At 33.8% G+C, this 22,631-nt stretch overlaps 1 protein-coding gene across 10 annotated transcripts in view; it reads left to right on the forward strand.

The window, feature by feature from the left end:
- DTNB (dystrobrevin beta) overlaps positions 1-22,631 on the forward strand; it is a 333,753-nt gene that overhangs the window by 175,526 nt on the left and 135,596 nt on the right. For all 10 annotated transcript variants that reach the window (XM_031951429.1, XM_031951428.1, XM_031951432.1 and 7 more), the window contains exon 10: positions 10,276-10,353. In XM_031951429.1, coding sequence (XP_031807289.1) covers positions 10,276-10,353 — 78 coding nt within the window. The remainder of the gene's footprint in view (positions 1-10,275; positions 10,354-22,631) is intronic.

The raw sequence follows: 22,631 nt of genomic DNA on the forward strand, positions 1-22,631 counted from the left end.
TCTTACACTATATATCAAGATAAAGTGAAAATGGGTATAGGATTTAGACATAAAGAGTGATAGTCTATATTAATCAGAGAAATGCACATTAAGACTACTCTGAGATATCACTACAGACCTGTCAGATTGGCTAAGATGACAGGAAAAGATAATGACAAATGTTGGAGGGGATGTGGGAAAACTGGGATACTGATACATTGTTGGTGGAACTGTGAATGGATCCAACCATGCTGGAGTTATCAAACTTGCATAGCCTTTGATCCACAGTGTTTCCACTGGCCTTATATCCCAAAGAAATCTTAAAGGAGGGAAAGGGACCCACATGTGCACAAATGTTTGTGGCAGCCCTTTGTATAGTGTTAAGGAACTGGAAATTGAGTGGATGCCCATCAATTGGAGAATGGCTGAACACATTATGGTATATGAATGTTATGGAATACTATTATTCTGTAAGAAATGACCAGCAGGATGAATATAGAGAGGCTTGGAGAAACTTATATGAATTGATGCTAAGTGAAATGAGCAGAACCAGGAAATTATTGTAACAGAAAAATATCAGACTATATGATGATCAATTCTGATGGGCATGGCTCTCTTCAACAATGAGATGATTTAAATCAGTTCCAATTGTTCAGTGATGAAGGGAACCATATACACCCAGACAGAGAACTATGGGAAATGTGTTTGGACCACAACATAGCATTTTCATTCTGTTGTTGTTTGCTTGCATTTTGTTTTCTTACTCAGGTTTTTTTTTTTTCTTCTTGATCTGATTTTTCTTGTACAGCAAGATAACTACATAAATATGTATACATATATTGGATTTAACATATATTTAGCATGTATTGGACTACCTGCCATCTAGGGGTGGGGATGGGAGGAAGGAAGGGAAATTTTGGAACAGAAGGTTTTTGTGAAGGGCCAGTGTTAAAAAAATTACCCATGCATATGTTTTTTAAATAAAAAGCGTTAATAAAGTTTAAAAAAAAAAGAAGTGATAGTATAAACAGATTAGGAAAGCAAGGAATAGTTAATCTGTCAAATCTATGGAAAAGGAAAGAATTTATGGCCAAAAAAGAGATAGAAAGAGCATTATCAGATATAAAATGAATAACTTTGACTATATTAAATTTAAAAGATTTTACCCAAACAAAACCAATGCCACCATTTTAGAAGGAAAGCAGAAAAGCTAGGGGGTGAGAGGTGGGAGTGGAGGACGATTTACAGCAAGTATCTCTGATAAAGTCTTCATTTCTAAAATATATGAAGAACTGAGTCAAATTTATAAGAATGCAAGTCATTCCTCAACTGATAAATGATTAAGAACAGACAAGCAATTTTCAGACAAAAAGGCCAAAGCTATCTAGTCATGAAAAATTGCTCTAAGTCATTATTGATTAGAGAAATGTAGACTGAAATAACTCTGAGGTACCACCTCATGAACCTATCAGACTCACTTATGTGACAGAAAAAAAGGATACTTTTTGACTTTTGATACTTTCTTTGATCATTTATCAATTGAAGGAGATGTTAGAAAATTAGGAAACTAATACACTATTGGTGGAGTTATAAATTAATCCAACCTTTCTGGAGAATAATATCACACTATGCCCAATGAGCTATAAAACTAAACACCCTTTGATCCAGCAATGTTACTAACAGGTCTGTATCCTAACAGGATTTTTTTTTTTTTTAGAGATTATGGGAGTTTTTATTTATTTTATTTTTATTTTTTATTGTTTTTTTTTATTAAATAACTTTTTATTGACAGAACCCATGCCAGGGTAATTTTTTACAACATTATCCCTTGCACTCACTTCTGTTCCGATTTTTCCCCTCCCTCCCTCCACCCTCTCCCCAAGATGGTAAGCAGTCCTATACATGTTAAATAGATTACAGTAGATCTTGGATACAATATATGTGTGCAGAACTGAACAGTTTTCTTGTTGCTCAGGGAGAATTGGATTTAGAAGGTATAAATAACCTGGGAAGAAGAACAAAAATGCAAGCAGTTTACATTCATTTCCTAGTGTTCTTTCTTTGGGTGTAGCTGCTTCTGTCCATCCTTGATCAATTGAAACTAAGTTAGATCTTGTCTTTGTTAAAGAAATCCACTTCCATCAGAATACATCCTCATACAGTATCGTTATTGAGGTATATAATGATTTCCTGGTTCTGCTCATTTCGCTCAGCATCAGTTCATGTAAGTCTCGCCAATCCTCTCTGTATTCGTCCTGCTGGTCATTTCTTACAGAACAATAATATTCCATAACATTCATATATCACAGTTTACTCAACCATTCTCCAATTGATGAATGATCCATTCATTTTCCAGCTTCTGTCCACTACAAACAGGGCTGCCACAAACATTTTGACACATACAGGTCCCTTTCCCTTTTTTAGTATCTCTTTGGGGTATAAGCCTAGTAGAGACACTGCTGGATCAAAGGGTATGCACAGTTTGATAACTTTTTGGGCATAGTTCCAAATTGCTCTCCAGAATGGCTGAATGTATTCACAATTCCACCAACAATGTATCAGTGTCCCTGTTTTCCCACATCCCCTCCAACATTTCGTGTTATTGTTCCCTGTCATTCTAGCCAATCTGACAGGTGTGTAGTGGTATCTCAGAGTTGTCTTAATTTGCATTTCTCTGATCAATAGTGATTTGGAACACTCTTTCATATGAGTAGTAATAGTTTTAATTTCATCATCTGAAAATTGTCTGTTCATATCCTTTGACCATTTATCAACTGGAGAATGGCTTGATTTCTTATAAATTAGAGTCAATTCTCTATATATTTTGGAAATGAGTTCTTTATCAGAACCTTTGACTGTAAAAATGTTTTCCCAGTTTATTGTTTCCCTTCTAATCTTGCCTGCATTAGTTTCCTAACAGGTTTTTTTAAAAAGGGGGAAGAACCTATTGTACAAAAATATTTATTGTGGCACTTCTTGTGGTGGCAAAGAATTGGAAATCTATCAATTTGTGAATGACTGAATAAATTGATTGCACAGGAATACTTTGGGGCTTTAAAATATGATGATCAGGATGATTTCAAAAAACCTGGAAAAACTAACATGAACTGATGCAAAGATATGACCAGAACCAGGAGAACATTGTATGCAGTAATGGTATAATGATCAACTGTGAATGACTTCACTATTCTCAGCAATGCAAAGATCCAAGACAATTCCAAAGGACTAATGTTGAAAAATGCTACCCACTTTCAGAGAAAGAACTGATAGAGACTGAATGCAGGTTGAAGCATACTATATTTTTTTTTCTTTTCTTTTGGTTTTGGTTTCTTTTGGTACAATTTTTAACTTAATATATATGTTATATATAATATGTCTAAATCATGAACATGATTTATGAGCTTATTTTGTTTATATGATGCTAGATGTGGGTCATTGCTTAGTTTTTGCCATATTAGTTTCCAATTTTCTCAGTAGTTTTTGTCAAATAGTGAATTCTTATCCCAAAAGCTGGAGTCTTTGGGTTTGTCAAACATTAGAATTGCTATAGTCATTAACGATTTTGTTCTGTGAACCTAACCTATTCCACTGATCAACTGCTCTTATTTCTTAGCCAGTACCAAATGGTTTTGATGACCACTGCTTTATAATATGGTTTTAGATCTGGTACAGCTAGGCCACCTTCATTGCTTTTTTTTTTCCCCCCATTAATTCTCTTAAAATTCTTGACTTTTTGTTCTTCCAGATGAATTTTGTTATTTTTTTCTAGGCCAGTAAAATAGTTTCTTGGGAGTTTGATTGGTCTAGCACTAAATAAATGGATTAATTTAGATAGCATTGTCATCTTAATTATATTCACTCAACCTATCCAAGAGCACTTGCTATTTTTCCAATTGTTTAGATCTGACTTTATTTGTATGGAAAGTGTTTTGTAGTTTTGCTCATATAGTTCCTGACTTTCCCTTGGCAGATAGATTCTCAAATATTTTATACTATCAACAGTTATTTTAAATGGAATTTCTCTTTGTATCTCTTGCTGTTGGATTTTGTTAGTGATGTATGAAAATGCTAATGATTTATCTGGGTTTAGTTTATGTCCTGCAACTTTGCTAAAGTTGTGGATTATTTCTAATAGTTTTTTATTTGATTCTGTAGGGTTCTCTAAGTATACCATCATATCATCTGCAAAGAGTGATAATTTGGTTTCCTCATTACCTACTCTAATTCCTTTCATCTATTTTTCTTATTTTATTGCCAAAGCTAGCATTTCTAACACAATATTGAATAGTAATGGTGATAGTGAGCAACCTTGTCCCTGATCTTATTGGGAATAGTTCCAGTTTATCCCCATTATATATGATGCTTGCTGATGCTTTTAAATAGATAAGGAAAAGTCCATTTATTCCAATACTTTCCAGTATTTTTAATAGAAATATGTGTTGGGTTTTTCTGCATCTATTGAGATAATCATATAGTTTTTATTAACTTGATCATTGATATAATTGATTATGCTAAATAGTTTTCCTAATATTGAGCCAGCCCTGAATTCCTGGTATAAATCCTATTTGGTCATGTTGTAGTATCCTGGGGATGATTTTCTGTAATCTTTTTGCTAATATTTTATTTAAGATTTTTGCATCAATATTCATTAGGGAGATTGGTCTATAATTTTCTTTCTCTTTTTTCATTCTACCTGGTTTAGCTATCAGTACCATGTTTGTGTCATAAAAGGAATATGGTAGGAATCCTTCATTCCCATATTAAAATATTTTCAAATCTTTTCAATACATTTATCACTTATGCTGGCTTCTTTTTCTCTGTAACAATATGATTTGTTATTTAGGATGACTCTCTGGAAATCAGAGTTGGGAAGGATATTGGAATAACTATTGTTATATAAGAAACAAAATAAAAATAAAACCTTTTTAAAGAAGATAGAAGACACAGTGTAGGGAACAAAGGTGTGGCGTTAGGAAGAGGCACATTGAATTCTGACCTCAGACATTTACTATTTTGTTATGTGAATTAATTATGAAAAGTTTTTTTGGTTGTTGTTATTGGTTTTTCCTGAGGCAATTGAGGTTAAGTGACTTGCCCAGGGTCACACAGCTAGGAAGTGTTAAGTTCTTACACAGAGCACCACAAATTAAAGCAATAAAGTAAGTTCTTTACTACTGGCATAGTAGCATTTTAATGAGTATAGAGAATTTGGCAGTGGTATTTGTTTCTAAAAAGTATCTGTACTTATAGACATGGAAGTTGTCCAAGAAAGTATATCCCATGCATTCAAATGTTGATTAAACACTTGTATTAGAATACTATCAGGATAAAAAAATATTATTTATTTTCAAAATAGATTGAAAATATTAGCTGTCATGATTAGTAATTAGATATACTATCAAGATTATCTTGAATTTTCCCTTATATATCTACATATATACATATGTTGTTTCCTTGATTAGAATATAATGTTCTTGAAAGTAAGAATTGTTTTACTTTTGGCTTTGTATCTGCAGTAATTAGTATAATGTCTACCACAAGATAGTCATGTAATTAATGTTTGTTGATTAATTTGGAAGAAAGGATTCCATGTCAATTTGAAAAAATTCTCTAGAGGAGTGCCCTAAAGACCTCTGCCTGTTTGTATGATATTTAATATTTTATCAGTGTGTTGGATAAAAACTTGGAGACTATAATATTCAAATTCACAAGTAATATAAAACTGGGAGACACAACTAACATACTGTGTAACAAAGTCAGGATCCAAAAAGATTTGACAGAGTAGAATACCATGCTAAGACAGGTAATGAAATTTCATTAGGTTAAGTTTAAAGTCTTATATATAGGTACAAAAAATTAGCTTTACAAGTACAAGATGGGGAAAGCATGTTTAGATAGTAGTTTGTCTGAAAAGTATCTGGGAACTTTAGGAAATTGTAAATGTAATATGAATCATAAGTGAGATAAAGAAACTAATGTAAATCTTGGCTTCCTTAAGAGAAACATAAATTTCAGGGGTGGGATAGGGGGTGGGGGTTGGAGTGAAGATGATAGTCCTCTAGTTTTCAGCTCTGATCCTACCAGATGTGGAGGGATATGTTTGTTTTAGGACACCATTTTAGGAAGGGCATTGATAAGCTAAAGAGTGTTCAAAGGAGGCAACTAAAATGGGGAAGGCCTGGAGGCCATGTCTTATGAAGATTTGTTGAAGGAAATGGAGATAGTATCTTCAGGTTTTTGAATGGCTGTCCTAAGGAGGAGGGATTCAATTTGTTCTGTTTGGCCACAGAAAGCAATGAGTGAAAGTTACAAAGGAAGAAATTTAAATTTCAGATCAGTCAGAGCAATCAGCAAACATTTTTTAGGCACTTAAAATATTGAGGGCACTGTATTAGAAACAAACAAGCAAAAAAACAGTCTGTGTCCTCAAAGAATTCTTTATGTTGGGAGAGAGAATGTGTGTATATATATATATATATATATATATATATATATATGTATATATATATATATATATATATATATAAAGGTAAGAGACAAAATAATTTTAAAATAAATACTAAGGAGTTTTGGTGGAGAAATTTCTAGCAGCTAGAGAGAAAGGAAGGGATCAGGAAAGGGTTCATGTAGAAAGTTATATTTGATTTGAATTTTAAAGAAAACTAGAGAGTCTAAAAAGCTGAGATGAAAAGGAAACTTATCCCTGGTCTAGAAGAGGGAGTGGATTGGTGATTGGGTAGTCTGGACCAAAGCAGCAATAAAGGAAAGGGAATGTTAGTCAAGAAGCACAAATTGGCTATATTAGTGTTACTGTGGTGGAATCATTTTAGTTGTATCTGACTCTTCTTAACTTGATATGAGGTTTTCTTCGCAGAGACAACAGTTTGCCATTTCTTTTTTCAACTTATTTTATAGATAAGGAAACTGAAGAAGCAAACAGGATTAAGTGACTTGCCCAGACACATACAGCTAGTAAGTGTCTGAGGCCAAATTTGAACTCAAGAAGAGGAGTCTGCCTGACTCTAGGCCCAGCACTGAGCTACCTAAATGCCTTGGCTGAACTATAGAATGCATAAAAGAGAGTATTGTGTGATGTGACTGAAAGAATAGATGTGAACCATGTTGTTGAAGGCTTTAAATGCTAAACAGAGGAGTTCTTATTTAATCCTAGAACTACTGGGTGATCACTAGATTTTATGAGCAGGAAGGTGATCTGTGCTTTAGGAATATCCCTTTGGCAGTTGTATAGAAGATGAGAAAAGAGAGAAACTTGAAATCAGGGAGACCAATGGGGAAACTATTACATAAATTAATGTTGATGAAATGCATGACTAGAATCTTGAATTGAGAAAATATGAATAGAGAAAAAGGAAGATATAAGAAATGCTATGAAAGTAGACAATGCTTTGTATGGTGTGAGGGAGAGCCTTTACTTGGTACACTATTTGGGACATAATAGGTGTTTAATACATGTTTTTTGATGGGGAGGAATTGTATATGACTGAAATTGATAATCTCAAGAACTCAAAAGTGGTCTCAAAAGAAATAGAAAAGTTAGAAAGTGTGTGTGTAGAGGCTTAGTAGGAAAAAATATTGTCATGCTTTGGATAATTTGAATTTGTGATACTTATGGGATATTCAATTTGAAATGTCCAGTAAGCACTTGTTGATGTAAGATTAGAGCACAGGCGAGAGATAAAAGCCAAACATGTAGATTTTAGAGTCTTTTTAACATGTAAATTTTAGAGTTTTTTAACAATTGCTATCATCCCAAGAGTGTGTGCTTGTGTGTGTGCGCATGCATGTGTGCATATACAGAAATGTAGCAAGGAGACACATGGGTAAAATAGAGAAAACTATATGCCCAGGACAACTCATATCTCTGGAGAGAACTTTAGAAACCTACCTACTGGGCAAAATCACATCTCTTTTATCTGTTCCTCTTCTGATCTTCACAACTTTCCTTCTGAATAGATATCTTTGCTACTCTTAGGCTGCTGAATCAGTGATAGACTCTTTTAGTGCATAGTCATGCTTGGTAGGATGCTGTGAAAGTGTAACACTCTTTCAATGCAATCCATTCCTTAATCTTAAGAACTGTCAAATTTTGTCAAACTTGCTCTGCGGCTCTGAGAAGTTTCTCTTTCTTTAACTATAGATAATAATAGAGCTTTATATTCTCTTCAAATGGGTCATTGTGTTTTATCTAGTCAATGGCTAGCAAAGTCACATCTTTCTTCATAGCAAAGTAAATGCGAAGCCTATCTTTTCTCCCTGTGCTTCTTTCAAAAACCAAAGATAGCAGGAAAAGGCAACACAGATAAACCCTAAGAATCTCCTTTTCTCTGGGCAGAGGAAACATCAGAGAGCATCCTTACCATTTTTTTGAAGCAGTCAGTTCTCTGCAAAGCAATGCGTTTCTTCCACCCAGCACATCTTCTAGCTTTCTCTTTTCTAAATTGCTGCTTGACTTTTTTTCTTACCTTCTATACCCTTTGTCTTTGATTACTTCTATGCTCAGCTTTTTCTTTCTTCTACCTTTATCTCCTATCCTTCCCATTAAATGACTTCTAATGCTTTAAAAGCAGTGACCCATCTTTAATATGTGAAACTAAAAAAATGTCACTTTTTTCTCATTTGTGATACAAACAATTCTTATATAATCTTCCCTTAATTGATTTATAATCTATCTGTCATTTCTTTCAAAACTGAAAACATTTATATACTGAGCTCATATACTGCAATGCTGTTAGTCAATTGTTAGCCAATCAGTGTTCTGCCTTTAAATAGTCCCTCTCAGTATATTTATCCGAGAGGCAATTTTCTCTCTGTCCTAGCAATAATCTATGCTTACTGCCAATGCCTTCCCATCAGAAGATCCAACATTGTTGTGCCCTTGCCAGTTGATATAAACTATGGCAACAGGACAAGAGGCTGAAGTACTGCTTTGGGCCTGGGAGTGGAGAACTCCATTGAAAACAAAAAAAGGGTTAACCTTAGAAGCAAGTGTCTCCTGATCATATAAGCCTTGAAAGTAGTATATGATTTGGGTGGCATAGATAACTTATAACAGTGGACCTTGTTTTTTTAACTTGGGAGGGGCAAGGAGAGAGGAAAGAATTAACTCTTGGCATGTTTCCTTACTTATTTTCTTCACATCATTTGTGAATGACATGAATTTTAGCACTTTTTCCATGTGTTATTGTATATGATAGGATAAAGCTCCTCCAAAGTCTACAGTCTTTTCACATTACTTTTCATCTTTCATTTAGCTATCAAAGTGCTAAAAGCATATATCTGACAATGCTTCTCCTTCACTCAATAAACTCCAATGGTTTCCTATTGCCTCCAGAATCAAAAACAAAAAGTTCTGTTTAACATTCAAACTCTTCATAATCTAGCCCTTTCCCTACCTTTCCAGTCTCCCCATCATATACTTTTCAAGCCAGTTTCACGAACCTTTTGGCTATTGCATCAACAAGACACTTTATCTCTTGGCTCTAGGCATTTTCCTTAGCTGTATCCTATGCCAGTAATACTCTACCCTCTACTTCAACTACTGACTTTAATTCCCAACTAAAATCTCCTACTAGAAACTTTCCCCATTTCCTCTTAATTCTGTTGCCTTCTATTAAATATTTCCTTTTCACTTTGTATATAGCCTGCTTTGAAAATTTTGTTTGCATGTTGTCTCCTTTAGATTGTAAGCTCCTTAATGGCAAGGAATGCCTTTTGCCTCTTCTGTATCCCCAGGACTTAGCACAGTACCTGGCACATAGCTAGCATTAATAAATATATATTGATTAATATTGGTAGATAATAATTAAGTTTAATAAATAAAACAGATTCTGTTAGTAGAATCTCTAAATTCAAAGGAGTTTTTGATCATTTTTTCCTTTGTAAATTAATACTAATAATATAACTAAGGTCAAGTAGGAATCTAGGAAGAAAATTTTATATTAAAAATACCTTCATACTTAAAATCAAGAATCACTATTTGGCACACTCCCCTCATACGGATCTCAGTTCTAAAACAGCAGAAACAACATTTAGTGACATCTTTTGATAAGATGTTTAAAGTTATTTGCATAATGATTGAAACAAAATCTATGAGGGTCCTGAAAGAAGATCTGGCTTACATTTAATTTATGCTTAAATTTGCTGTACTATATCTGCTTGGGTCCCATAAATTTTTCATATATGACAAAGGATTGTTTCTTTTGGCTTTGTTGCTTTCTTTCATATATTAAGTCATATACGTAATGATTAATAGAGATGAAATATCTTTTCTTCCAGCCCTCCTCGCCCTCTGACCAACATGAATGATACAGTGGTTAGTCATATGTCCTCTGGAGTTCCTACTCCCACCAAAAGGTATGTGTATTGTTGCCTGGTTCCTTGATTCTGAGGGCAGTGTTAATGACAAGATAAAAGCAATACAACTTGACATTTTAAGGTTGGTAAAGAGCTTTATATAGTATATAGTGCTTGTGTATACTCCAATGACTATCCCATTTGAGTCTTATAGCAAACTTTTAGCATATTGTGCTAAGGCAGATCAAGCATATCAGGAGCATCTTTTCCCTCCCCCCCCCAAAAAAGAATTTTCATAAAGTTTTAATTCACCATTTCACTGTGAATGTTGCAGATAGTTTCAAGTATGTAATATTGCATCTCTGCGCTTATGTTTATATATATCTTGGCTTTGGTGATGGCTGGTAGGACCCACTTAATTTCATCTAAGAAGTATAGCAAGTGTAGAATTTAGTTCTTTGACTCTCAGAAGATCTATTTTGATTCCTGAAATATATTTCTTGAGTTAATCATCTTAACTTCCTTTTGATCATTCTTGCAGAAAGGTGACAGCATGCTGTCATGGAACATTATTCAAATTTCCTGAATTCTCCTATTAGCTAGTTGTTAGAACTTTGACAAATTTGTTTACTCATTTCAGTTTCAGTTTGCTGCTATGTAAGTCATGAGGATTCAATTAAATAAAAGCATTTCTAATGTTTCTTCTAGCTCTAATAACTTATGATTCTAAAGTGTACATACACCTTTATTCAAGTGCTTTAGTCCATTTCTGAGAGGAGGAACTATCAAGGCATTGAGAACAGTGCTTCTTGTTCATTTATCTCAAGTTTCAGCTCTTCCTTCAGGACTTGAGAGAGCAATATAGAATGGCTCCCTTTCCATTTGATTTATTTATGCCATAGCAAAGCAGAAATTCCCTAGGAATATATATATATATATATATATATATATATATATATATGATAATTGAAGAATTGCTTCTTGAAATTATCATTTGAGTGGGGAAAAAAATAGAAAAAAATTGCAACCTATTCCCCAAATTGCACCCTCAGAAAATCATTTTATGTCATTTAACTATCTCAGTTTTCTAAAATTACTTAAAGTATCCTTACATGTTATTATATTGGTCTCGATATATAGAGAGAATATGACACAATACTGAATATTCCAGAATTAATGAGTTCAAAACCTATAATAACAGGCATAAGCAGATTATACAGGGTCCACTTAGAGACATTAAGTCCTGCAAATTTGTGAATACCTGACTGTCAGGCGCAAATACCTTTCTGTTAAGTTGGATAGCAGTTGGGAAGAAACATTTGGTTTCTTTTTAGTCTTGTTAAATCTAGCACGTGGGCTTCTAGCAAGTGACCAGTTTAACTTCCACATTTGGGCAAGAGAGCAGTCAGACCCCTCCAAGAAGGTCTCTAGAAAGTAACTGAGCCTCTCCGTTCCTGAGTTTCTTCTTCAAAGTGATGATAGGGTTGGGCCAGGAGATTAACAAAATTTCTTCTTCCTCTAAATTATGTTACCCTAAGCTGGCAAAATAAGAGATAACCTTTTGTGTTTGAGGTTTAACTGAAAAATGTTCATATGTTATCAAGCCTTGGATTTGGAGAGTTCAACATAACCAAATCTTTCCTCACTCTCTAGATGTGCCAGAGAAATTCTCCTGTCCTTACTGCCCAGATTTTTTGTGTGAAACACACACATTTGGTGTTTTACTTTAAAGGGCAGTTTCAGACGGGAATAAGCAAAAAATTCAATACAGGAACTTTTTTGCCATCTCAGAACTAAAAGACAAAGATATGTCATCATAAAGTCAGCCCACAGATTGTACAAGGAAGAAATCTACCATGAGAACCATCCTTCTATGTATGCATGTCAATTAAGTTTTTGGTTGAACCAATACTGCCGCATACCTGAGCTAGTTCTTAAAAAAGCCTCTTATTCACAGTCTGCCTACAGCCCACCTATTCAGATGCCTCTCTGCCTTTGCATAGTCTGTCTTCCATGTCTAAAATGCAGTCTATCCTCACTTCTCCCTCTTAGAATACTTAACTTCAGAGGAGCTAGGTGGCAGTGGATAGGCACCAGCCCTGAAGTCAGGAGAACCTGAGTTCAAATCTGGTCTCAGACACTTAACACTTCCTAGCTGTGTGACTCTGGGCAAGTTACTTGCCCCAATTGCCTCAGGGGGGGAATAAAAGAAAACTTAGCTTCCTTTAAGACTCTTAAGCCCTCCAAAAATTGTTGTTGTTGTTTTGTATAATCAGCTTCTAGCACAGTGTCTTGCATGAAGTAGATGCTTAATAAATGCTTTTTGAATATGATTGCTGATGGAGGACTATAAAACATGTTATATTTGTTACTGTAGCAAAATGGCTGCTAGAGAAAGTAACCATTTCTTACCATTGTTATTGTTAAAAAAAAAAAAAGAAAAGAAAAGAAAAATAAAAAAGGAGTTAACTTGAAGGGAAAGCAGGAGATATTTGAGTAGCATCAGTAATCATGGCATAAAAGTTATTCTGTAGCCATATTTCTAATATTCTTTAGCATCTGACCCTTGTAAATTAGTTAGTACCAACTAACACTCATATTCAAAAATTGCCAACAGATTTTCTTGTTCATATGGAATTAAGACATTTTTTAAGTATCCAGTATTTTAACAAGGAAGTTTCTGGATGAAATTGTTAGCTTTCTGAGTGCCTAAATCTTTAGAGCTTAGCCTGTGTTTGTCCTGGAGGATGGACATCAAAATAAGTTAGTCAAAAGCCAGATATGGGTTTTGAAAGAGATTGTTGAATTTGTCAAATTGATTAGAGGTACAGTACTTAGAAAAAGGCGTAAATTTGGGGCAAAATAGTGTTTTGACAACTTGATTTCTCCAAGGGATAATTGTTGCATATTAAGCACAGATGCAAAATATGAGATATGAGCATTTGTTGTATAAATTTGGGCTTCTTGATTTGTTCTTCATGATACTTATAATAAATGGTGAAGAATCTTAGGCAATAGTTATATGCACATTCTCAGAAGACTTCTTCTTTTCTCTTGATTCAAGGAAGCCCACAGGGAAAACTCTGAATTTGAATGAATTCAGAATTTTGCTTTAGACTATATCAGATCAGATGTTGTCCTGGAACAGGGGATTCTTAACGTCCTTTGTGCCACGAATACAGTGCAAGCAGCTAATAAATACAAAGATTTCAGAAAAAAAAAGTTTTCTCCCTCTCTCTAGGCAGGAGATATTAGAACAATAACATAGTAACAAGTATAAGGTGGTGACATTATGTATAGTGGAATACTGGATTTGTTCTCAGAAATACCTTGGTTCAAACCTTACTATCTCTTAGGAGAATGTTGGGATACATGATTTCTGAAGCCCTTCCTACTCTAAATCTGTGATCTTTTGGCCTCAAATAGAAAATGAACTTAATTTTGAAAGGTCTGATATGAAATACCCATTTCCTGCTCCTAAATGGTTGCCTTCTTACAAGTTTTTTTGCAGTTCATATTATCAAATATGATTGTATTTAGTAAGTCTATCAATTATTCTTTTGAAAACTTAGAAATAGGATATAATGAGGTATTTAGGGATGCAAGAGAAGAAACTGCTGACTTCATTATTCTTGATTATAGTGACAATAAGGGATTCAGGCATAGATAGCATGCTTGTCAAATGCTTCCTTGTACAAGCAAATTCTAAGTGACTCCTTATTGGGAAAGGGGTTTCAAAGGAAGATTCTTAAATACAGATAGGACTAGATGATCTCCAAAGATCTGTGCAACTTTTGATATTCTGTGACTTTAATTACTCATTATCATAATAATACCAAAACATCTTGACAATCAGGAAGACTGATAAAATTTTAACTTATATGAACAGAAATATAGTGTCCAGAATAAAGTCAATGGCAGCTCCACCATACTCTGTCGTATCACATCTTATGAAGAGTATCATGTTTGCTTCCAGTTGCCCATTATACAATGATTTGCCTTTCTCTGTACTCTGTCCAGTTCATGAGCCTTTATGTTGAAATTCTTTGAAATTATGTCATAGGAGAATTGGTTGAAGGAGCTAAAATGCAGCTTAGAAAATAGACTCTTTAGGGAAAACATGTTTGGTTTCTCAAATTATTTGAAGGACCTGACAAAATCTGGGGCATCTTATACAACACTATGATCTGAAATGACAAGATCTGAGTTCCAAATCAGACTAAGCCACTTTTACTATCTTTGGCAAAATCTCTGGCATCCTTATCCTCATCTGCAAAATAAGGAAGCTGAACCAGGTTACCCTTTAAGGTTCTTTCCAGACCTAAATATTACATCCAACCACAAACCCATTTAACCCCAGATATTTTTTCCTATGTTTATTTATAGATTCTCTCCTTTTCTTTATGCCCTTTCTTAATTAATTACCTCTCCAAGTCTGCTACAATTGTCATTTATTTAACTTTGTTTATATAAAGAACTTATCGAGATAACTATAAATATATATACATATATTGTATTTAACATATATTTAATATGTTTAACATGTATGGGACCACTTGCCATCTAGGGGAAGGGGTGGAGGGAAGGAGGGGAAAAGTTGGAACAGAAGTTTTTGCAAGGGTCAATGTTGAAAAATTACCCATGCATATGTTTTTGTCAATAAAAAGCTATAATGATAATAATAATAAAAAGAAAAAGTAGAAAGGATGAATCAAGAAATAAAATAGCAACTAACTTAAAAAAAAAGAACTTGTCAGTCTTTAGATATAAGCAAAATTTGTTCAATATGAACTTTATTCTAAAAGGTGACTCAAAAGATGGAAAAAGGTCACAATGGAACAGTATATGTATATGTTTATCTGTCTTTGAGCCTTAGAAAGACACAAACAGATTAAAAGCCAAATGGCATACCACAGTTACAGAACAGTGCTTCAGTTTGTTTCTAAATTAAAGGGTCAGCTTGAGCATGATAGAAATAAGAGTGTATGATTCAACTTTGTATTGAATTCATAATAAAGTAGATATGTAAGAAATTTTATGAGGAGGTTAATGAACTTATCCAAGCCATATAAAAGGAAAAATTAATCCCCCAGATTCAAACTCTTATGGAAGTTGGGAGTAGTGATCTTTTTTTCTCATGTGTGATTTTAAAAAATCATTTAATATGGTCATGAAACAACTGGTCTTTATATACTCTTTCCAAGTCAAAGCAGGAATTCGTTTTTCTTAATTTTTTTCTTCTTTTGAAAGGTAGTAACAAAAGTTGAGTAATTACAAAATTAACCCATAAACCTATATGACTTCAGGGTTCTCCATCTTGGCAGATTTTCAGGGTCCACCCAAAGGACTGGGCAAACCTCCAGCTTTCCTACTGCTCCAGGGCTGTGGCTGAATTCCATCCTTATTTAACTGAGACCCTTTGGCATAGACATTCACCAAAGCTGACTCTTAAGAGATAACATCGATTGAAAGCTTAAATATTTCTAAATCCTGTTCTTACAAACCATCATTTAAGAGAATTGCCATTGGAAAGAATATTCCTGACAAACGCAGTAATTAGTTGCCCCTCCTGTCAGACTTAAACTTGCTGCTTCAAACCAGAGCAAGAATCACATTCATTATGGGCTTCATCTAATACTGACTGTGTTGTTTCATGATTGATCAGACCTACAAAGCAAGAGCAGAACCCTTTGGCAGCTTATCCCAGCTGCTGTGGCTGCTGCAATCATTAACATTTGGCAGTATTTTTATAGCACCTACCATCTAAAATTTTATAATTGTTATTTAACTAAGCTTAGCATAGTTCCATATATAGGTTGTCAATTAATGGAGAACTCTAGTGATAAAATAAGACTAGGTATTATTAGCCTAACTCTCTATATACATGATATTATTTAATTAGTATCATTTGATGATGATTGATTATGACTTGAAAAGCTATAAAAACTTAGTTATAAGTCAAGTTCTATTTTTTTATTCCCCACACTATCCAAGACATCTGGGAATTGCCAAATTACTTATTTTGTATTGACATTAATTTAATCTTTTTTATTTTCTATATCTTCCATTTTGTTGTTTCTATCTATAAATCATTTTAATTATATACCCTTCATTTTAATGTAGTGAGTCCAAGTAACAAAGAAGGGCAGCCTTAAAGACCAGGAAAGTAATAAGGATTGGGGATATGAAGAAGGAGCAATTGTTGGAGGAGGTCAGACCCAAGTAAATTTAAAAAGCTTTTAGGTAGCATTCATAAATTACTTAAAATATATGATTTGAAGCTTCTCTCTAAGGTCATGTTGAGACAAGCAAAAGAAATCTTCAAAAGATTATTGAATTTCATTTTAGTTTCAGAGATTGTCTTGAGAAATTTTCCCGCCTAATTCACAATTTTACATGTAATCCAGCCAGGTAAGAGAATAGGTGAACACTTAGTCGAGTACCTGGCACATATTAGGTGCTTAACAAATGTTGACTGGCTATGTAATTAAAGAAAAAGTAAATACATTAAGTTGATTAACTGCTAAGTAGATCATAAGCTCTCATCAAAAGGTCCAATCTTATTTTGCTTTGGACATTGGGCATTGGATATTTTTTCACCTACTATTTTTTTCCTTTTCTCTGTAGATACTAATGAGAGCCAACAATGGTGGGGTCAAGTAAAGAAGCTTTACCTCTTAGAGAGATTTACAGGCAAAGAAATGCAAAAAACTCTTAATGTGTTTCCCACTGAAAGAGGTACAATGTGGTATATTAGGGAAAGTTTTGTATTTGAAATCAGAGGACCTTGATTCTACTGACACGTAGCTCTATGTGATCTTGGGCATGTCAGTCACTTTTAAGTCCTAGTTACCTCATATATATGTAATTAAAGAGTTGTATTAGTTGATCTCTGATTCCTTTAAACTCTAAGGTCTAATGATTCTAAGGAATGAGCAGTATGCCCAGTGCCATGTAATGCTGGGAAGATGACACAGACCCTATTTTCAGATCCTCAGAATCTATTCCTGTCAAGGAGATGTACTTTTTCTGAATTTCTGAAGTGCTCTCTTTCTCTGTATTTCTTTTAGATGCCTCCATAATTCTTTTATTTGGACAACATTTCACAAAATAAAATTGATGAATATCTAATAAAACTAAAATGTAAGAAAAGTTCAGAACTTAGAAAATGACATTTAATAGATCAATTTAATTTTGCATATAAATTTCTAGATATATTTATCTTCCTCCACCCCAAGTTTATGTTATTTTCTGGGATTTGTAAGCATAAAAATTGGTAGGTATACATATCTCCAGTATGAATATACTGAACTCCTGTCTAATAGAATTTTATTATCTTCAATGTTGACATGGGTCATTGCCTGAGAATTCTGTTATAAGGACTTTTGTTTTGCCCACATTTGGATCCAGATCAGAATCTGGATAGCAGTCCAAGGGTGAAGAACAGTATTAGTACGCCAGAGCTTGCTATCTTTGTAAAATGGGAATTCTTCTCACAGCTCCAAAGCAGAAAAGAATGCTTGTGGTCTCTTACAGACCAGAATCCAGGCCAGGAGAGTAGTGAACACACTTCTCCTTAGATTTACTTCAGAAGAATTGAAAACTTTCAAGTCTCTTAAAAGTATCTCTGAAAACTGCTGAACCAAATTCCTTTTTTTTTTTTTTTTATAGACAGGAAACAAAAAAAAAGGATCTTTATTTTCTTTCTTTTTTTTTTAAATATCAATTGCTCATAAGTAGGTTGAGCTAATATATATATTTTTTTATTTAATAGCCTTTTATTTACAGGATATATGCATGGGTAACTTTACAGCATTAACAATTGCCAAACCTCTTGTTCCAATTTTTCACCTCTTACCCCCCCACCCCCTCCCCTAGATGGCAGGATGACCAGTAGATGTTAAATATATTAAAATATAAATTAGATACACAATAAGTATACATGACCAAAACGTTATTTTGCTGTACAAAAAGAATCAGACTCTGAAATATTGTACAATTAGCTTGTGATGGAAATCAAAAATGCAGGTGTGCATAAATATAGGGATTGGGAATTCAATATAATGGTTTTTAGTCATCTCCCAGAGTTCTTTTTCTGGGCATAGCTGGTTCAGTTCATTACTGCTCCATTAGAAATGATTTGGTTGATCTCATTGCTGAGGATGGCCTGGTCCATCAGAACTGGTCATCATATAGTATTGTTGTTGAAGTATATAATGATCTCCTGGTCCTGCTCATTTCACTCAGCATCAGTTCGTGTAAGTCTCTCCAGGCCTTTCTGAAATTATCCTGTTGGTCATTTCTTACAGAACAGTAATATTCCATAATATTCATATACCACAATTTATTCAGCCATTCTCCAACTGACGGACATCCATTCAGTTTCCAGTTTTTAGCCACTACAAAAAGGGCTGCCACAAACATTCGTGCACATACAGGTCCCTTTCCCTTCTTTATAATCTCTTTGGGATATAATCCCAGTAGTAACACTGCTGGATCAAAGGGTATGCACAGTTTGATAACTTTTTGAGCATAATTCCAAACTACTCTCCAAAATGTGAACCAAATTCCTGAAGCTTGATGCACTCTCCACGTTGGAAACAGAACCCTACTTTAACTAAGAGTTGAAAGTCAAGTTCTGACCATAGAAAGTTACTATGGTGACAGATGGTGAAGATTAAAACATTCTCAGAAGAAGATAACATAGTCAAAACACCTACATCCAAAATCTCCAAGAAAAAAATATCAATTGGTCTTAGGACATGGAAGAAAGAGCTCAAAAAGGATTTTTGAAGATAAAATAAAAAAGGTAGAGGAAAAACTAAGAAGAGAAATGAGAGGAATGCAAGAAAATCATGAAAAAAGAGTTGAAGCTTGGTAAGAGACACAAAAAACCTGAAGAGAAGAATGCCTTAAAAAGCAGAATTGGCAAAATGGGAAAGAAGATACAGAAGCTCACTGAAGAAAATAATTCCTTAAAAATTAGAATTAAGCAAATGAAAGCTTTTATGAGAAATCAAGAAACAATGAAACAAAATGAAAAGAATAAAAAAAAAATAAGACAAAGTGAAGTATGTTGTTTGAAAAACACCAGACCTAGAACATAGACCTAGGAGAGAGAATTTTAAAATTATTAGATTTCTTGAAAGTCCTGATTTAAAAAAAGTGAGCTTGGGCATCATCTTTCAAGACATTATTAAAGGAAAACTGCCCTAATATTCTAGAACCACGGGGTAAAGTAGAAATGGAAAGAATCCCCCAATCACTTCCTGAAAGAGATCCTAAAATGAAAGTTCCCAGGAATTATACTCAAATTCCAGAGCTCCCAAGTCAAGGAGAAAATATTGCAAGCTTCCAGAAACAATTCGAGTATCATGGAGCCACAATCAAGTTTTAGTAGCTTCTATGTAAGATTTAGCAGCTTCTAGCAGAATTTTGGATTTTTAGCAGGATTTAAAGCTTAGAATGTGATACTCTAGAAGGCAAAGAATCCAGCATAATAACCAAGAATTATCTATCCAGCAAAATTGAGTATAATCCTTCAAGAGGGGAAATGGATATTCAATGAAATAGAGGACTTTCAAGCATTCTTGACAAAAAGAACAGAGCTGAATAAAAATGTTGACTTTCAAATACAGGATTCAAGAGAAGAATAAAAAGATAAACAGGAAAAGGGAATCGTAAGGGATAATAAGATTAAACTTTACATTCCCACATAGCAAGATGGTACTTGTAAGACCTTTCTCATTATTAGGGCAGTTAGAAAGAGCATATATAGGTAAGAGGGCACATTGGGAATGATCTCTTAAAAAATCATTGAGTGAGATAGGCATGTTTATGGAAGAAAGGGAAAGGAGAAATAGAATGGGGGTAAATTATCTGACAAAAGAGGCAAGAGAAAGCTTTTACAATAGAGGGTAAGATGAAGGAGGTAAAAGGAAGTGAGTGAATTTTGTTCTTAGAATTGGCTCAAAAAGGGAATAATACACACTCATTTGGGTATAGAAATCTATATAGAAAAGTAGGAGGGGAAAGATAAGAAACAAGGGGCAATAGAAGGGAAGGAAGATTGGGGGAGGTGATAGAAGCAAAACATTTTTGAGGAGGGACAGGGTGAAAGGAGAGAGAGAATAGAATAAATGGGGGATAGGATGGAGAGAAATGCAATTAGCCATAAGAACTATAAAAAATTTGAAGGAACTTTCTCTGATAAAGACTTCATTTTTTCAAACATAAAGAGAACTGAATCAGATTTATAAAAATAGAGCTATTCCCCAATTAATAAATGATCAAAAAATATTAATAGTTTTCAGATGAAGAAATCAAAGACATCTATACCCATATGAAAAAATGCTCTCACTATTGATTGGAAAAATGCATATTAAAACAGTTCTGAGGGACTACCTCATATCTATGAGATTAGCTAATAGAACAGAAAAAAATGAGAAATGATGGAGAGTAGGGAGAAGGGGGAATTGAGACATTAATTCACTATTAGTGAAACTAATTCAACCTTTCTACAGAATAATTTTGAACTATACCCAAAAAAGCTATAAAACCACACCTTAAGTGCCTTTGACCTAGCAATACTACTACTAGATCTATATCCTAAAAGAGATAAGAAACAAAAAGGTAAAGGACATTTATGCACAGAGATATTTATGACAGCTCTTTTCTGGTGACAAAGAATTGGAAATTGAAGATTTCCATCAACTGGTGAGTAGCTGAACAAATTGTGGTATATAATAATATATTCATATATATAACACAAAGTGAAAGGCACTGTGTACAAAGTAACAACAATACCACAAGATGATTGGCTGTGAATGAATTCGGTATTCTTGGTAATGCAATATGTACTTTGAAAGACTTATGATGAAAGATATTGTCCATTTGTAGAGAAAGAAATGGTGGTGTTTGAACACAGATTGAAGTATAACTTTTTAGTTTATTTTTCTTGAGTTGTTTTTTTTTTTTTTGGTCTATGTTTTTTTTAACAACATGACTAATGTGGAATTTTTTTTTTTTTGCATGACTATACATATAAAATCTATATCAAATTGCTTGCCTTTTCAATGAGGGACGTGAGGAGGGAGGAAGAGAGAGAATATGGAACTTAACATTTTCAAAACCACATGTTGAAAAATGTTTTTGTAACTGGGGAAAAATACAAAACTAAATAAAAATTTTAAAATAATAAAAGGAGTTTGTTACAATATCAAAAAACTGATTTTGCAATTTAGTATACTGCCACCAGGTGGCAGATGGTTCTCATAGCCATGCAGTTTGAAGAATAAGGCATAAGCACTAAAGTCTGAGATTATGTGGTCACACAACTCAGATTTGCCAAATTTAACTCTAATAGTTACATTATTTTTATAATAAAAGCTTTTATTTGTAGTACAGTGTTGATAAGTTATGAATTGACCAATCATATACTGCAATGCAGTGTTACTTTAAAAGTAACCAAAATGGGGTTAAAATGACCACTTAGAGATCTCACTGCTATAGGCATATATATATACTCCAACCAAATCAGGACAAAAAGAAAGATTGCATATATATCAGCATAGCACAGCAATTTGGATAGCTGCAAGTTGACTGTAAATAAGCTGGAAATTAATTGGAAATAAAATAGTGCCCATGAATTGGGCAGTGGCTAAACAAATTGTTGTTCACTCATATTTCAGGCATGTCTAACTTTCTTTGAACCTAATTGGGGTTTTCTTGGACTAGATACTAGAGTTGTTTGCCATTTTCTTCTCTAGCTCATTTAATAAATGAAGAAACTAAGGCAAAGAGGTCAGGTCACACAACTAGTAAGTGTCATAAGCCAGATTTGAACTCAGGAAGATGAGTATTCCTGACTCAGGTCCTGTATTGTATCCACTGCACCAGGAAACAGCAACAAAAATAAAGAATTCATGGAAGCATAAATGATTTCTATGAACAAGTGCCAAAGTAAGTAAAACGAGGAACACATTATACACAGTAAGTATGATAATGTCAGTTAGAGAAAAAATAAGTGAAATGGAACTATGGGTAATCATAATTAACAAGATTGACCCTGGTGGGAAAAAAATGAAAAAATGCATCTCCTTTCTTTCATTTTGGTGGAGACTAGAGGTATGGAATTTTGCATATGTTAATATTGCTAATTTGTGGATTAGTTTTTCTAAACTACTTTTTTTTCTGTTTTTATTTTAAAATCTTTGTTTCAAGGAACTGCTTGCTGGGTTGGATATGGCAAAGGAAGAACTAAATGTGATGCAGCAACAAAAGGCTTAATAAGTGTTTAAAATAAGTCATCAGTATAAACAAAAAGAAATTGAATAAAT

Source organism: Sarcophilus harrisii, chromosome 2, assembly GCF_902635505.1.
Source record: "Sarcophilus harrisii chromosome 2, mSarHar1.11, whole genome shotgun sequence".
NCBI lineage: Eukaryota > Metazoa > Chordata > Mammalia > Dasyuromorphia > Dasyuridae > Sarcophilus > Sarcophilus harrisii.